This window comes from Salvelinus sp. IW2-2015, linkage group LG33 (assembly GCF_002910315.2).
Source record: "Salvelinus sp. IW2-2015 linkage group LG33, ASM291031v2, whole genome shotgun sequence".
NCBI lineage: Eukaryota > Metazoa > Chordata > Actinopteri > Salmoniformes > Salmonidae > Salvelinus > Salvelinus sp. IW2-2015.
This window is the reverse complement of record NC_036872.1, coordinates 3,989,435-4,006,022: the sequence shown is the minus strand read 5'-3', so window position 1 is coordinate 4,006,022 and position 16,588 is coordinate 3,989,435. Positions and strand designations below refer to the sequence as shown.

The window sequence follows — 16,588 nt, the reverse complement described above, 5'->3', positions numbered from 1 at the left end:
ATACTGTCATCGGCATGGCAAAGACAAGACAAGCACACTTTAGACTGCCCACTACCCTTATAGGAGAGTCCCATGGGTTTTGAGTGAGTATGATATTGTTGAGGCCAAGATGCCTGGGAGGAGGACAAGAGGGGGGTGTCTGCCCTTATGGGAATGAGCTTGGCGACACTCACAATCTCGCACACATTGTTTGTGAACTATTTGCACACACCTACAGAGCAGTAGGAGTTTCGGTTGTCTCGCGCCCCGACACCCCAACCCAGGGGAGAGTGAGAGCGAGACGAGGGAGGACGAAAAAGCTCAACGGGGAGATTTATTTATGCAGCATGTATTATACATGTCTCTCTCCTTTCCAAGCTGTCTGGCCTGTTGTCATCTGACCAGGTCTGGCCAGACAGACAGACAGACAGACAGACGGGCGGACGGGCAGGGTATGTGATATAAGGGGTAAGTTTCCAGGACATCTCAGCAGCCCTGTCCCAGAGGTAGCCTAGCGAACACACAGAGAGACAGGCCCGTTGAATAGCTAATGCCTCCCTGTCTGCCCACCCCCCCCCCCCCCCTCTCGTCTTGACACATGCTGGATAGAATAGTGATGGTTTTGGAAAGGCCAGCTACATAATAAGAGGGATGCTGGACAAGTATCAAGTATTTAATTACATTATGAAGTGGTTGTTCTTCAGGTCAGTCAAGGGACCTAGTTTTGATGTATTTTGAAATGTTCTGCTGCTGGTTAGTTAGGGATACAGTTTGTTAATGTTAGGGTTACAGAACATGCTACCTTATTGGAAGGGTACTATAGCGATGCAACTGTATATGTAACCTTTAAACAATGTGTGTAGACCTTTGTATTATGTATGTTATGATTATTGTTAGTTTTCGGTATTTTCCTGTTTTCTATTATTTGGGGTTAAAGTCCAGAGAATTTCTAGATTCTGTATCTTCTTTGTCGTGCTGGTGGGGTGTGGAACACTTGATAAGGGAGACGCCTGTCCGTTCAACAGTCGATAAGAGTTAGAAGGATGTGCGGGACATTGTTTCCTCTGAGCAAAAGCACCGTTAAAAACGTCTCTCGTCTCCAGTGCTGCGTGGACATCATTTCAGCGATAGAAGCACTCGCCGACCCCGAGTTTGACGACAACGGGAGGAGAGGCTTGTCTCTTTATCACGCCGTCTTCTGCAGACCCCTGCAGGAGACAAGGAAGCGAAGACGCCGTTTCACCTCCCCCCCCCCCCCCCCCATGCCTAAACATTTTTAATTATATCTTCTCCCAAGTAGCGCGCCTCAGTAACCAAGGAGCTGACATTGATGCATGTGCTGATAAATCCACAAACACTGGCAACCGAGATTAACAGCGATTTTTGAGGAAAGGTTGACAGCTAATTTTGCGCAGTGGTCGCGTCTCATTTAGGAGTGATGCTTTTTGATAGAGCGCCACACCAGAGATTCCGGCGTCTCACGCCGGGGAGGGATGCGCGACTCTTAATGCGAGGAGTTCCGCGGCCTTAGAGCTTTTTTAGATAGTTTTTCTATTTCTTCTTCCTTCTCTTCTCGCCCTTACCAAGCATTTTGCCTGCTTCTCCCCCCCCCCCCCCCCCTCCGCCTTTGATTGTGCAAGCTTCAGTTAGGATAAAATATTTCACCACCGTGTGGGTTTAACTTGCTTCATTTGGACACTACTTGAAATATGGGGAGTACCTGTGGTCACATGTAGGCGACTAAAGAGAGGAAAAGGCAGCGTTTTGAAATAATCCCCTTAATCACAAGCAATGACAGAAAGTGAGAGCCTTTCTGTTTCTCTCTTATGGTACTTTGTTATGTGTGTTTTTAATATTTTTGCAGGACATGGGCTGTTTATGGTAAATGAGCGTTTCATTGTCCCTCTATTGCATCTTATCTATCTGTTGTCGATGCGTGTCCATCTGTCTGCTCCATCTCATCGTGACTTTGATGAGAGAGAGAGAGACCGTAGAGAGAGAGAGAGAGAAGGGAGAGAGAGAACGATCTTTGTGCTTGATCATTTCCTCAATAGATAGACAACAGGCAGATAACAATCGTATCTGCCACATCTGAATCCCCGGTTTTTCGAGATGGAGAAGGGCCTCGCAAACCACTGCTCCCCCTCCGCCCTTTCGCCAACAAGTGTTGTGTCTGTACGGAAGAAACATCTTGTATTTACTCGTTGTTCTTTTCTTTATGCCGTCCTTTTTTATTTTTTATCGCATTCTTTTTTCTCCACTCTTTCGCGCCTCCCCTCTCGGAGTCGGCTCCCCTTATCTTCATTTGCAGGCAGCTGACACCTCTTTCATTTTTCTTTGTCCACTTTTTTTTTTTTTTTTTTCCTCTTTTTTTCTCTCCATCCGTCCTCTCCATCTGCTTTCGCTTTTGTTTGCTCGGGCCCTCTCTCATCCCAACTTGATAATGAGGAATGTGGTGTGACCCTGACCTCTCATCGGCATGGATACGACCCCTGACCCTGCCATGTGACCGCCCCAGTCCCCATTTTGTGACAGCTTTGATTTAATTACCTAGTGTTATGATTTATGAGAAAGCAGTATGTAAAAATAATAGACAACAGGTGGTCTTCAAATGTTATTATATTTTTTTAAGAGGGTGCTGCTGGTTGTGGTGGTGGGATGGGGGATTTATTTTAGGACTGCCTTGAACGGTTAACCTATATTAGAACCTATTTTCGGGAATGTCCGAGGTCAATAGGAAACGATAAGCTTGGTTTATTTTGTTGTTTCAAGGAAGACTCTTCCGTACGTGTGTAGGCCTATGTGTATGCCCCTTTGTAGAGGATAAAGGGGATTCCATCATATTTGCGTAGCACCACGTGTGTCCTCAAGCATGTACTAAGCCATGTGTTAAAGACACTATGGAAAATGGTCTGTATTACATGCACACACACACACACACACACACACACACACACACACACACAGTCCTTCAACACTTTTTTTCTGAGGTCACATCCTGAGAAAATTGCCAGAGTAAATGGTAGGGCAGAGCTGCAGCCATGCCTGCTGTTAACACTTTAAACAGATGTTGAGACTGGCTGCGGCCACCTCACCTGACTCTTGTACCTATGGTGCAGTTCTAGTGACGAGAAGGCAGGTTACCATGGTAAATATCATCTTTCATAAGGCTAGCATGACATGTTGCTTGGTACACACACTTACTACTAACGAAAGCAAGTTACATTATGCTTTCCTATGGTTTTGTATGGACACACACACACACACACACACACACATATATATATATACATAATCAACAATCCCAGCAGGACCACCAGCTTGCCCCTGGCCCTCACTTTCTGGCCACAATAACAGGGCAGAGGTCAAGGGATTCCACTTTAACCCCTAAAGGTCGCTCAGGGCCTGTGGTGTTCACTAAGATGAATACCTGGGCCTGGTTACTAGGATCTCATTATTCACCCCCAGACATCCCCAGATTACAGCCTGGATGTCAGATCACAGCTCCAGAGCCAATCACACCTCCTCAAGCCCAAGCCCCTAGTCCCAGCCCCTAGTCCCAGCCCCTAATCCCAAACCCTAGCCTCCAAGCCCTATAGCTGCTGAGTGACCAGATGTAGACCTAGGGGATCAGGCATCACGTGGCCTCGGGTGTTTGGCTTCCTGCAGGTCAACTTGAGTTACGGTTATGTGTGGTTGTGGAGGTGTGTGACCCTTCTCTTTAGTGGTTTACAGTTCTCATTGCTGGTGAAAACAATAATTATAACAGAGGGGAGTTGTGGACATTGTGCGTGCCAACTCTCCCCATACAGTCTTGCGCACACATACGCACACGCGCACCTGTCATACAAAAGATGCATACATAACAAAGGTATGTACAGTATGTAATGCTTAGGTTTGCTATGTGATGTGATTTATAGAAGCCCTTCATTGGCCCTGGTCTGTTGATTCTCTACATACTGTATGCCCCCCCCCCCCCCCCACACACACACACACACTGGTCACCAGTTGCCTCCAGAACCATCCTCCGGTGGCCCTGTGCCGGGCCGAGCCGCCTTCTGCCTCCCCCCCTCTCCCCCGGCCGTCTCCCCCACTCGGGTGCAAGACTCTGATTTATACATTAAATAGTTGGACAGGAAAATAGGGAGGCACCGATCATTCCATGATCTATATCTCCCCTCCATTAAAAATGGATGTGTATGCTGAGGGAAGACAATAGAATATATAAATCACAATGCTAACGGCGTAAGAATGGGGATTTTTGTATTTATTTCCAGCTAGCCCTACCTCAGTGTGTCTTTGTCTCCCTAGTATGGCCTCAGAGCTGTGTGGACCTCGGGTACAATCTACTGTACAGACACTTACTGTAGGTGACTGATTTGGTACCCAAGGATACAATACTATTACAGTGCAATACGAGGTAGGTTCTCCATGTATTTGAGAGGTAATCATGTTTCTAGATGATCTATTAAACTAATGTTCTGCTTTACGTTCCGTATGCGCCTCTATTTAATCTCTAGTAACGTTGGATCAACACATGGTGAAAACTATAGCAGACTGGTTCGTGTAACCACAGGAACACAGGAGTGCGTGCGCGCGTGTGTGTTCACTGTCACTTCACCGTGAACGCTTGACACGTTGCCCTCCTGTATTTATTTATTTTTTGACAAATGACTTCTGTAACATTTACTTGCACAATCGATAGCTCTGACAAATTCCACCTGACCGTTGATTAATGCTCCGTCCAGCCCCCGCCACCACCCCACGGTGTGCCGTGCTGAGAGCAGATGAAGCAGTCTGTGCTAGTGTATGCATCACCATAGGATGGGCTCTCCAAGAGTGTGTGTGTGTGTCTAAATCTCTGTCTGTGTGTGTAGTTTCATCAGACGAGAGGAATTCAGTATCAGCCTAATCTCTTGACATGTGTTGTGGAGTTAACACAGCCAAAGTCCTTGTGTGTTGAAATGGATGGCTCTTACCATAGTGTGGTTCAATGGAGGCAAATCCATGTTATTGGTTGTATTCCTCAAGCTCAAATATGCCTGGGACTTGCTATAGTTTGCCACTTTCCTGTGGCGGTCCTCATGAGAGCTAGTTTCATCATAGCGCTTGAAGGTTTTTGCTACTGCACTTGGAAAACACTTGACATTTTCCGCGTTGACTGATCTTCATTACTTAAAGTAATGATGGACTGTTGTTTCTCTTTGCTTATTTGAGCTGTTCTTGCCATAATATGGACTTGGTCTTTTACCAAATAGGGCTACCTTCTATATACCAACCCTACGTTGTCACAACACAACTGATTGTCTCAAACGCATGAATTCCACAAATTAACTTTTAACAAGGCTCACCTGTTAATTGAAATGCATTCCAAGTGACTACCTCATGAAGCTGGTTGAGAGAATGCCAAGAGTGTGCAAAGCTGTCATCGAGGCAAATGGTGGCTACTTTGGAAGAATCTCAAATATCAAATATATTTTGATTTGTTTAACACTTTTTTGGGGTTTCTACATGATTCCAAATGTTTCATAGTTTTGATGTCTTCACTATTATTCTAGAATGTAGAAAATAGTAAAAGCGAAGACGGGTACTGTACAGGTAGGGGTCATCCATTCTATTGGAAGCGGAGTGTATCAGAAAGAGTGAATGAGAGTAAGGGAGCGTAGAGAGGGCCTCGGGAGATTTGGGCTATCTTCTCTGGTGTCAACCAGCTTCTACAGTAGCTCAGAAAATGAAAGGAAGCTAAATGTAGCCGAGTTGCTGAGATGAAATCGTCCAGGAGACGTATAAATAATTGAGATGTGAGGGAGCCTTTGCTTTGCGTCAAGTGTGTTGCTCGTATCGCTGACGCGTGTGTGTGTGTGTGTGTGCGTCCGTGCGGAGGTGCTGAAAATAAACAGGTCCAGAAGAGAAGTAGAGAGAGAGGAGGGGGGGGGGGGAAGGAGAGATGTAAAGTCAGACATGAAAAGATTCTGAGGCACAGGGGGATATGAACCACTCCTATTCTCCTCACTTCCTCCCCAACAACGCTCCACTTTGAACTCCTGTATAAATATTCAGTTGAGCCTGTAAACAATATCTAAATGAGCACACATCCATGCCCAAGGTTAAACTTCCTTGTTTTTTCACTCTGAACAGAACTTGACTTGTTAGATAAGGTTACTGTGGATTAGGACATGGCCTAATTATGCTAATGTTGATCATTATTATAAACACAGTGAGGATCACAGAGACTCGTTCAGGTTGTTATTAAAAGCGGCATTGAATTGACTGTCTCTGTACAGTAATAAACAATGTTGTTGTACGAAGACACCCACTGTCTATTAGACAATCAATTTGGTTTGTTTGTGGTTGTGGGTGCTTTTGTTGGTGTGCGTGAGTGAGTGAATCTATTTACTTGGGACAGTAGTATAGATAAATCTCAGATAGCCACAGGAAAATATTACGGCAGCGACGGGATTTTAACGTTTAGTCCTTAACAATGCTTGCACGGTGGTTAGGCTATTAGCTGGTCAAAATGAGGCTACATGGAAAGTGGAATACTGTTAATATAACTGTGTTAGTGTGGGTTTTCAGTGAATTTATGTAAACCACAAAGCTCGTCTGCAGGAAAATTCTCAGCATCAAAAGAGTGATCCTACATCTATATATGTGTAGAAGGGCTGGTCTTGGGGGGTGTGAGAGAGAGGGGTTGGGGGTGTGAAGGGCTGGTCTTGGGGTGTGTGAGAGAGGGTTGGGGGGGGGGGGGGTACAGTGTCTTAATCTGACAGTGCTTTGTGAGCTGTGTGGTTTCTGGGAGAGACGAGGAGAGGGGGATAATGGGCCCCTGGCTGCTGAAAAAGCCCACGTGGAGCCGGAGACAGGCAAGGTCACCCAGAGCAGGGGTGGCCCTGAGAGAGAGGGGGGCCTGCCTCAGCCCAGGAGGGGCCCATTTCATATAACTGTATTTCCATTCCCGCATGCTCCACCACCAGGGCCTCCCATGCTTCTCTATGGGCTCAAAGAGAAAATCTCTCTCTCTGCCTCTCTCTCTCTCTGCCTCTCTCTCTCTCTGCCTCTCTCTCTCTCTGCCTCTCTCTCTCTCTGCCTCTCTCTCTCTCTGCCTCTCTCTCTCTGCCTCTCCCGCCTCCCGTGCTGTCTACCTGTATCTCAGGTATTAGTGTAAGGCTGTATTAATGTTTCATCTCAATAGAACACATTGTGGCAGCATCATTATCTGCTGAATTAGCCACGAATGTGTGTTCATGAATTGAGACCGAGTGTCTAGATGTGGCTTTGATTCCCCACGTTCATTTTCCGGGTTGGTCTTCTTTTTTTCCTCTCTGTCTGCCTTGGTGCCTCCTATCCCCAGTGTATCCTCCAGACATGTTGCCGCCTTGTCTCCCTCCCTCGCCGTCTGATTGGTTGGACAGTGGCGAGCGCGCCTTTGCCCTCTGCCTGTCAAGTCGRGGCAACCAATCACGGGAGGGCTATCACAGAAACAAGGAAGCATAGCCGATGGTGTCGGTACAGGGAGTGTCAGCTGCCCTGATGCTAACACAAGAACAACCCCCCCAATAGGGATTAGACAGAGCGTTGCCAGCCGTAGCTGATAATGTAGCGAGCACATACAAGACGTACACGGTTTCATTCAGATACAGATTCCCTCTCACATCAGTGTACAACGCCATAGTATACACCGTTGTATACACGTTGATACACCCATCTTCCTAAAGCTCACAGCGCTACAATATATTTTCCTTAAAGCACACACACACACACACACACACACACACACACACACACAATCATCCCCTTTCCTACCCACATGCCCCCTTGACCACTATCAGCCATGCTTTGTACCTGTCAAGTGCCTGTCCTTTTTGCTGTGCCCAAAGGCCGTGCGTGCTAGATGAGAGCTCGCACATCAAAGACTCTACACACACACACACACTCACACACACACACGGTTTTTGGCCGCCTCTCTCCACTCACACACGTTTCATTTCATTACAGCCCAACTGTGAACATGGGGACAGCGTCTTCTTAAAGGGACGCCCTTAGTCTTAGATTTTTTTTTGTCGGCCTCCTCCTTTAAACCATGCCACTGAGAAGGCAGACAATGGTTCGTTACCGTTCCACTCTCTCACGGCCAAATATGACCACAGTCTGACCGCGTAGCTTTATCAAAGCGCGTTGGGTCCAATAAACAGCCCCGAGCGTTAGAAATGACCCATCAATGTTTCCCCATTGACGCGCAGCATTTGCGTTTTTAGCTTTTGTCGCTACGTATCTGCACTTTCTTTGCGAACTGATTAGATCCATTGATGGCGTTGAATGGGATGTATAATAAGATCTGTGTGTGTGTGTGAGATGTCAGGCTGATACTCGGCGCGGCGTTAGTGACACGCCGGGAGATGGAGGAGGGCAGAGACTGACGGCAGAGCAGGGCTTCCTGAGTGGCGGCCATTGTTGTGCTATCTGAGGGGAGTCGGCTGGTCTTCGACAGGCCCGACAAAGGAGCGCTAAAGAGCGTCCGGAGAGGGGTGACGGGGGTGGGTCCCCCCTCGGAGGGGCCTGGGTGACCCCTCTGACCGCTGCCCTCTGGGCCAGGGCTCTGTGTGGCGGTGGCACAGGGCACTCAGGGGCATGGGAAGGGTGTGTGTGTGTGTGTGTGAAGCTTATCCTGCAAAGCTCTGCATAAAGAAACACTGACGCAACATCAGTGTCCACACCAAGCGAGAGCGTGAGATTCTTTTCAACGCTGACAGGCAATCGAGACAATCAGCGCTAACTAGGGTAGTAATTATATTCATGTGTAATAGTACTTCGTTATAAATTATACATATCATTTGTTGTTAAATACAAGTTCAGCAATTTTTTTCCCTCGTTACATAGCGATGGCACCACCTTTAATAAAAAAAGACCTTGTACTTACTGTTGGCATTCACTTTAAAGATATACAAAACACCAGAATACATTGACGATTTAATAAATAACCTCTGCAGTTCAGCCTCTCAACTCTCTTTCCCCTTAGTGTAAAATGCCTTTGCTGTTGGACAGAACAGCAGGGTGAGAGCGAGGGAGAAGACCCAGAGACCAATGTTTGCCTGAGACCGCCGAGACCTTTCTCTGTCGACGTAAATGATGGTTTCCGACTTGGCGATGAACCCGTGGCCCTACTGCAGAAGTCTGTGATGCTGGGGACCACCGGTCCCTCTCACAGTAATGCTTCAGGGTGACTGGGCAGCACTAAGGGTTAGCCACAATTAGCCCAGGCAGGGCTTGGTCACACAGGGCTAGCATTAGCACAGTAGGCCTAATGGTGTTCAACCATTAACGCTTTGCCCTATGTGCCGCGTAGATCTTAGGCACATGGATTGATGGATGGGTTGAACACTTCGTGTTTCTGTGAAGGGACTCTCCCTTTATCCATCTCTTTCTTCCCCAATCCATTTCTTTCTTTCTTTCTTTGTCTTTTATTTCCGGCTCCCTCTCCTCTTTCTGTCTCTCTCCATCCACCCTCGCCCTTTGTCTAGTTCTCTCTCCCTCTCGTTCTCTTTCTCTCTCGTTCCTCGTCTCTGATTGAGAGGAAGACAGTGTTGCCAGTCATTTTCCCAGCCTGCCACCAGTGGGCAGTGGCACAAAGCTGGAGCGGACCTCCTCTCCTCGCCTCCTCTTTCCCATCTTCCTCTCCTCATCCTCTCCGGTCGTAAGGTCCGTGTGAACTGCTCCATGGTGGCTGTGCCAACAAAGACAGCCCCGGGCCTGTGCTGAACTGAGCTAAGCCACTTTAATAGAACCTGACCTATTACTTTACCCCTCCCTCCCTCCCACTGCAGATAGCTAGTGTGCCCAAAAGAGGAGGAAGATGAGAAAGAAAGACTTCTCCCTTCTAGCTCCGCTCCCAGCCCAGGTGGTGCTGTGGTGCGGGGCCGTACGTGCAGCACCTAACACACAGGAAGAAAATTAACTTAAGTCAGAGCCAACAGCCGAGGAACTCCTCTAGCTAAAGAATCCTGTAAGCTCCCTAATAAAAGGCTTCGTCCGTATAACGTCAACGTGCGGGTCGACGCTTTATATAAATGTGTGTTATGATGTGTGGAACAATGGGTTTTATAGGGCTTGTCAGTTATTTGTTTGATTGCTATTGTTTGACTCGTGTTAATGGACAGCTGTCAGTGATGTCACTTTGATGGTGATCCTGTACTTAGTTTGGTAATAGCCGTGTTGTTTTTACAGAAGCAAACTGGAAAAACAAATGTATTGAATCGCGTTTGTTTCATTTAGCAACTTCTCTTTCGGTCTTAATATTGTGATTCAATTCATTCTTACTTCATTTTCTAATTTACAGCTTCCTAAAAAGTCTCTGCTGATTTAAAAACGGAATTATTTATTTAATTTAATATATTTCAACTCAAAATATTTGTCTAGCGATTTAAGGTGTCGCTGTCAGAGATTTTGCGAAATAGCTATGACCTAAAATGCAAAAATAGATCCTAATAAAGTGTGCCCTTAATTAATACTTGTATAAAATCATTATATAATTGTTTGTGAAAGTACTCCCACTACTGCTGCAATTTGTCTTATTTGAGATTGTCTGAAAGTTTGATTCTAATCATCCTAAAGGGAGTGGTGGGGGCTTTGGCTAAAGCCTTCGGTCGGAGAGAGTGTGAAAATAAGAATAATTTTATAGTCTGGGGACGTGTGAAAGTGTCATTTTGCTGTTGTCAACACACACCAGGTGCTAATGTGTGGGGCAGGTTTGACATCGATGGGCGGAAGAGGGACACACACATTGTGTTAACACTTATTAAAACGGAGGAGACGTGCTGCAGTGTGTAGACAGTGTGTGTGATGGCGTCTCTGGGAGGAATCACAGCGAAATTTCCTCACTTACTCCTACACTTGTCTTCAAAAAACCTTTTTGTCAGTTCAGATCTGCCAATTTTTTTGTGTGTTTAGTGCGTGTGTTCGGTGCGTCTGTGTGTGTGTGTGTGTGTGTATGTGTGTGTGTGTGTACAGAGGGAGAGTGTGTGTGTGAAGTGCTGCCAAAATGGAAAAGGAATCCCTCCGTTTCCTGCTTTAGTTTGAGAGTGCTTGGGATAATAAACACACTTAATTAAAAATGTCTTCAGAGTTGAAGAAGTCACTAAGGCCTCGTGGAAACTTACCCTGACCATAATAGTTTCTGCCTGTTTCAATTCCGAACAACTTACAGGACATTTTCTGGCTTCCTTATCTTAGTTTTACAGCATAATGCCATTTAGAATTTGTTTGTTCATTTGTATTTTGTTTCTGTTAATAGTTGTATGCCCCTTGTTATCCTCACAAATCTTGAATTGCAGTTACGCACACACACACACACTGATCACACACATGTATACGACAGCCCCTAACTCTTGAGTTGAGTGATGGAGGGATCAATTCGTTTTGATAGTAAGTGACACCTGGCCTTTGGACCCAATGCTATTCACTGGCTGAGACTCCTGTCACTGAGTTCTAATCCTGCATCCAATAGTTCTGCTGTCTGACTCCTACCATACCTCGTCTGTCTGTCTCTCTTGCCATGGCAAGACGGACTGTCTCTCCCCTACCACCCTGGCACAGATGCCTCTCACTATTGGCCATACAATAACTCACTTTGATTATTGTATGGGCGTCAACTGCATTCACCTAAACACACGCACACACACACAGCCAGAGACACAGAAGTGAGTCGGAGGCGGATGCGTGGACTCTCTAACATTTGTGTGTGTTGTCTTCCAGGAAGGCTACAGTGTGATGGTGCTCAACCCCAATGAGAACCACCTGGAGGTGGAGAGGCCGGCCAAGCCCACGCCCCTGCTCTCCCCCGAGGCCTCGGACGAACCCGCCGAGAAGAGAGAGCGCAAGGACGACCGGGAGAGCAAGAAGAAGAGGGACTTCTACGAGAAGTACCGCAACCCGCAGAAGGAGAGCGAGACAGAGCAGATCCCCATCCGGGTGAGCGAGGGAGGGGCGGTGGTGGAGGGGGATAAGGAAGTGATAGACAGCGACCTAAAAAAAAAAGGATGGGGGAGGTGGATGGGGAGAGTTTGGGATCGAGGGAGGTGGAGAAAGGAGAGGGTTACAGAGGGAGGAAGGAAGGGAGGGTGAAGAGGGCGAGAGAGGGAAAGAGAGGCTCTCTTGTGTGGTCAGGCTGTGTGCAGTGTTAACCACATGGCGCGCTCTCTCTCTTTCAATTTTCTCTTTCTTTCTTTCTCTCTCGCTCGCTCGTCAGAGCAGCTCTGTCCCCTCAAACTGTTGACCGCTGGGATTATGGTCTTCCAAACACACACCATATATACACCACCTCATCACACACACACACCACCTCATCACCCACACACACTAGCACATCACGCACACACTAGCACGTCACACATAGTCCACCTTCCCATACTCTCGTTCTTCGTCTCTGATTGATAATGGAATATTTCAGTGATCAAAACAAATACGTCCAGCGTTATAGGAAATGGAATCAAAGGTGCCTCAATTCAGTCCTTCCGTCACACCTAACATAACCGGACTAAGGTGACGTCATCTTCAAAGGCTTTGACCTGTCGTCCATCCACACAGACTTTGTTTCTCTTTACGCGGTAGAGCGTTTGTAGGGTGGTCTGTAGAAGGCCAGTTGTTGGTTTGAACGTGACGAGAATGTAAGGGGACGCTATCCTCTTTGTCTCCTCTCAAGGCTGATGGCTGTAGCGTCACACCAGTGTTGCGTGTACATGTGCGGGCGTGTGCATACGCGTCCATACGTTTTTGTGTTTGTGCTGTGCGTTCGTGCACGTGAATGTTTGCGTGTGAGAGATGCCACTCGGTTGCCTCTGACGGGCCTTGTGGTCTCACTGGGACTGACGGGCTGTGTGTGAGCTGTCAACAGTGCCTCTCTTCGCTCCGCCTGGCTCTCCTGATAGTACCTCTACCACACTCTAATATGGGCTCATTAGCAGTAGCGCTTTAGCTTACTCTGTTATATCGCAAAAGCGTCTGCTAAATGCCATATATATGATTATATTATCGCCTTAAAGATGGCTTCAAGCCCCCATCATCACTGTCTAGCTCACTCTTACATTAGGCATGTTTTTTTGGAGTAAACTTAAAGATCTTTGTGTTAATTTTTTTAGGGTGTTTAGTCGGATGTGGCACAGTATTGCACAGGTTGCTTACACATTTGCACGTTGTTAGATGCGTATGCACTAGGGTTCAATATTTTCACGGTATTTTACAAATGTTCCATCCTAACAATAAATCACTTTTCTCCCGGGTAACCCGGTATTTCCCGCCAAAACCAGAAGTGTCATTCAAAAATGATAAACCATATACAGTACCAGTCAAAAGTTTGGACACACCTACTCATTCCATGGTTTTTATTTGTTTTTACTATTTTCTACATTGTAGAATAATAGTGAAGACATCAAAACTATGAAATAACGCATATGGAATCATGTAGTAACCAAAAAAGTGTTTTATATTTGAGATTCTTCAAAGTAGCCACCCTTTGCCTTGATGACAGCTTTGCACACTCTTGGAATTCTCTCAACCAGCTTCAGTCACCTGGAATGCATTTCAATTAACAGGTGGGTGTTGTTAAAAGTTCATTTGTGGAATTTCTTTCCTTCTTAATACGTTTGAACCAATCAGTTGTGTTGTGACAAGGTAGGGGTGGTATACAGAAGATAGCCATATTTGGTAAAAGACCAAGTCCATATTATGTCAAGAACAGCTCAAATAAGCAAAGAGAAATGGCAGTCCATCATTATTTTAAGACATGAAGGTCAATCAATCTGGAAGTGCAGTCGCAAAAACGATCAAGTGCTATGATGAAACTGGCTTTCTTGAGGACCGCCACAGGAAAGGAAGACCCAGAGTTACCTCTGCTGCAGAGGATATGTTCATTAGGTAACTGCACTTCTGATTGCAGCCCAAATAAATGCTTCACAGAGTTCAAGTAACAGACACATCTCAACATCAACTGTTCAGAGGAGACTGCATGAATCAGGCCTTCATGGTCAAATTTCTGCATAGAAAATGTCCCTCTACTGAAGGACACCAATAATAAGAAGAGACTTGCTTGGGCCAAGGAGCACAAGCAATGGACATTAGACTGGTGGAAATCTGTCTTTTGGTCTGATGAGTCCAAATTTGTTGTTTGTTCATTCCTTCCTCGCTTTCAACAGTCAAATTGAAATAAGTTTCGCTGTCCTTATCTTCATCATTCTAATGACATCCTTGAATAATACAGGACCAGAATTAGATGTTGAAGGCTTTCACTTTTCTTCCCCCAGATTGGATGGTTATGGGTCTGAATAAATAACTGCTATAGCCTACCGCCATCGTGCGTTCGCTCTTATTTCAAACTACCCGTGAGTTCTATTGGGTGCTACATTTAACATTCAGCAAACAACAGCTTCAAATATTCTGTTGGTATAAGAAATGCTAAAATGATGTCCAGCAAGCTATTCTAGTCTATCTTTTCCTGCATGGGACTCCAAGAGCTAAGGAGCTTTTTTTTTAAGGAGAGGCCAGCGGAGCACATGTGCGTGGTTATTGTTCAAGAGACAGAGGCTAGAAGTTAGACGCTTATTATGCATAACCCATCATGAATTAGCTAAATATAAGACTAATACCGCATTGAATGTATTACCTGAAAGAGGTAGGCTAGGACATCTAGGGCTGTATATCAATCTAGAACAGGATGACCTATTTTGCGTGCAATTTGAATGGAATTGATGGAAAGAGGCCAAGGCTGTGAGAGAGTGCTCGCACGTGCACTGATTTAACGCAACGATAGTGGAGTGAAACACGGTTTTAGAACTCTGCGGGTGCAAAGTAAAAACTAAGGTGACCCCCGAAAGCCAGATGGAGACGGGTCATTTTGACACGCATTTGGTCTTTATATTACTTGTAGCAGAAAAAAACTAAAGTTTCCGTGACGGGATGATAGGTCTGCATGCATTGTGAACTCAAATCAGAATCTAATTGTATTAGTCACTTGTGCTGAATACAACCGTACAGTGAAATGCTTACTTACAAGCCCCTAACCAACAATGCAGTTTAAAAAAAGAGTTATTAAAGTGACTATGCAAGTAACAGACACATCTCAATGATGATAACAACAGAGAGTGGCAGCAGTGTAAAANAAGGAGAGCCCGCAGGTTTTGGTAGCGGGCCGTGTCAGTGGCACTGTATTGTCCTCAAAGCGACCCAAAAAGTTATTTAGCCTGTCTGGGAGCAAGACATCCTGATCCGCGACGGGGCTGATTTTCTTTTTGTAATCCGTGATTGACTGTAGACCCTGCCACATACCTCTTGTGTCTGAGCTGTTGAATTGCGACTCTATTTTGCGACTCTACAATGCAAGTAGTCTGGGTAGACATTTGATTTGGGGGTAGAAGCTGTTTAGAAGCCTCTTGGACCTAGACTTGGCGCTCCGGTACCGCTTGCTGTGCGGTAGCAGAGAGAACAGTCTATGACTAGAGTGGCTGGAGTCTGACAATTGTTAGGGCCTTCCTCTGACACCGCCTGGTATAGAGGTCCTGGATGGCAGGAAGCTTGGCTGGGCCGTTCGCACTACCCTCTGTAGTGCCTTGCGGTCGGAGGCTGAGCATTTGCCATACCAGGCAGTGATGAAACCAGCCAGGATGCTCTCGATGGTGCAGCTGTAGAACGTTTTGAGGAACTGAGGACCCATGCCAAATCTTTTGAGTCTCCTGAGGGGGAATAGGTTTTGTTGTGCCCTCTTCACGACTGTCTTGGTGTGCTTGGACCATTTTAGTTTGTTGGTGATGTGGACACCAAGGAACTTGAAGCTCTCATCCTGCTCCACTGCAGCCCCATCGTTAAGAATGGGGGCATGCTCGGTCCTCTTTTTCCTGTAGTCCACAATCATCTCCTTTGTCTTGCTCACGTTGAGGGAGAGGTTGTTGTCCTGGCACCACATGGCCAGGACCACAACTGCGCTCCATACCGAGATGGTGTGTTCCCACCCAGAGTGTTGATGATTCATCATGCCATAGAGAAGAGAGATTTAGACAGATTTAGACACATATAATTTAACAGTTCCATTTCACGCCATGCTGTTCATTTAAATGTTTTTTTTACAATTTACCGGTTTCTCACAGTTATTTATCCCGGAAAAGGGAAGGGTTTTGGCAGTAAACAGTAAAAAAAAATGGTTCCCGCCATTCAACCCTAGTATGTACAAACACATGCACAGATACAAGCATGCACGCGCGCACACACACAACACATTTATTATAACACAAGGATCAAGGCTCTTAAGTGTCACCTCTGATATTGACCTCTGGATGTTTTGTGTGTGAGGGAGGGTGTGTGTTTTGTATTTATTAGTGATCCCCATTAGCTGTTGCCAAGGCAGCAGCTACTCTTCCTCGGGTCCAAACACATTAAGGCACTTACATCCCACAACAACAAAAAACAACAAAAAAGTACGTAATGTAACATTATTTCACCACTACATATCTACCATACAAAAGTTATAATACCACCATACAACAACATTACAATGTACGTGGGTGTAAAGTGCGTGTGTGCGTTTGTATGCGTGTGTCTCTCTTCGCTGTCCGATTTGTTCCATAAGGTG

The 16,588-nt window shown here is 46.0% G+C and overlaps 1 protein-coding gene across 9 annotated transcripts in view; it reads left to right on the top strand.

Moving 5' to 3' along the window:
* arb2a (ARB2 cotranscriptional regulator A) overlaps positions 1 to 16,588 on the top strand; it is a 197,394-nt gene that overhangs the window by 57,826 nt on the left and 122,980 nt on the right. For all 9 annotated transcript variants that reach the window (XM_023978239.2, XM_023978245.2, XM_023978237.2 and 6 more), the window contains exon 7: positions 11,728 to 11,943. In XM_023978239.2, the coding sequence (XP_023834007.1) occupies positions 11,728 to 11,943 (216 nt within the window). The remainder of the gene's footprint in view (positions 1 to 11,727; positions 11,944 to 16,588) is intronic.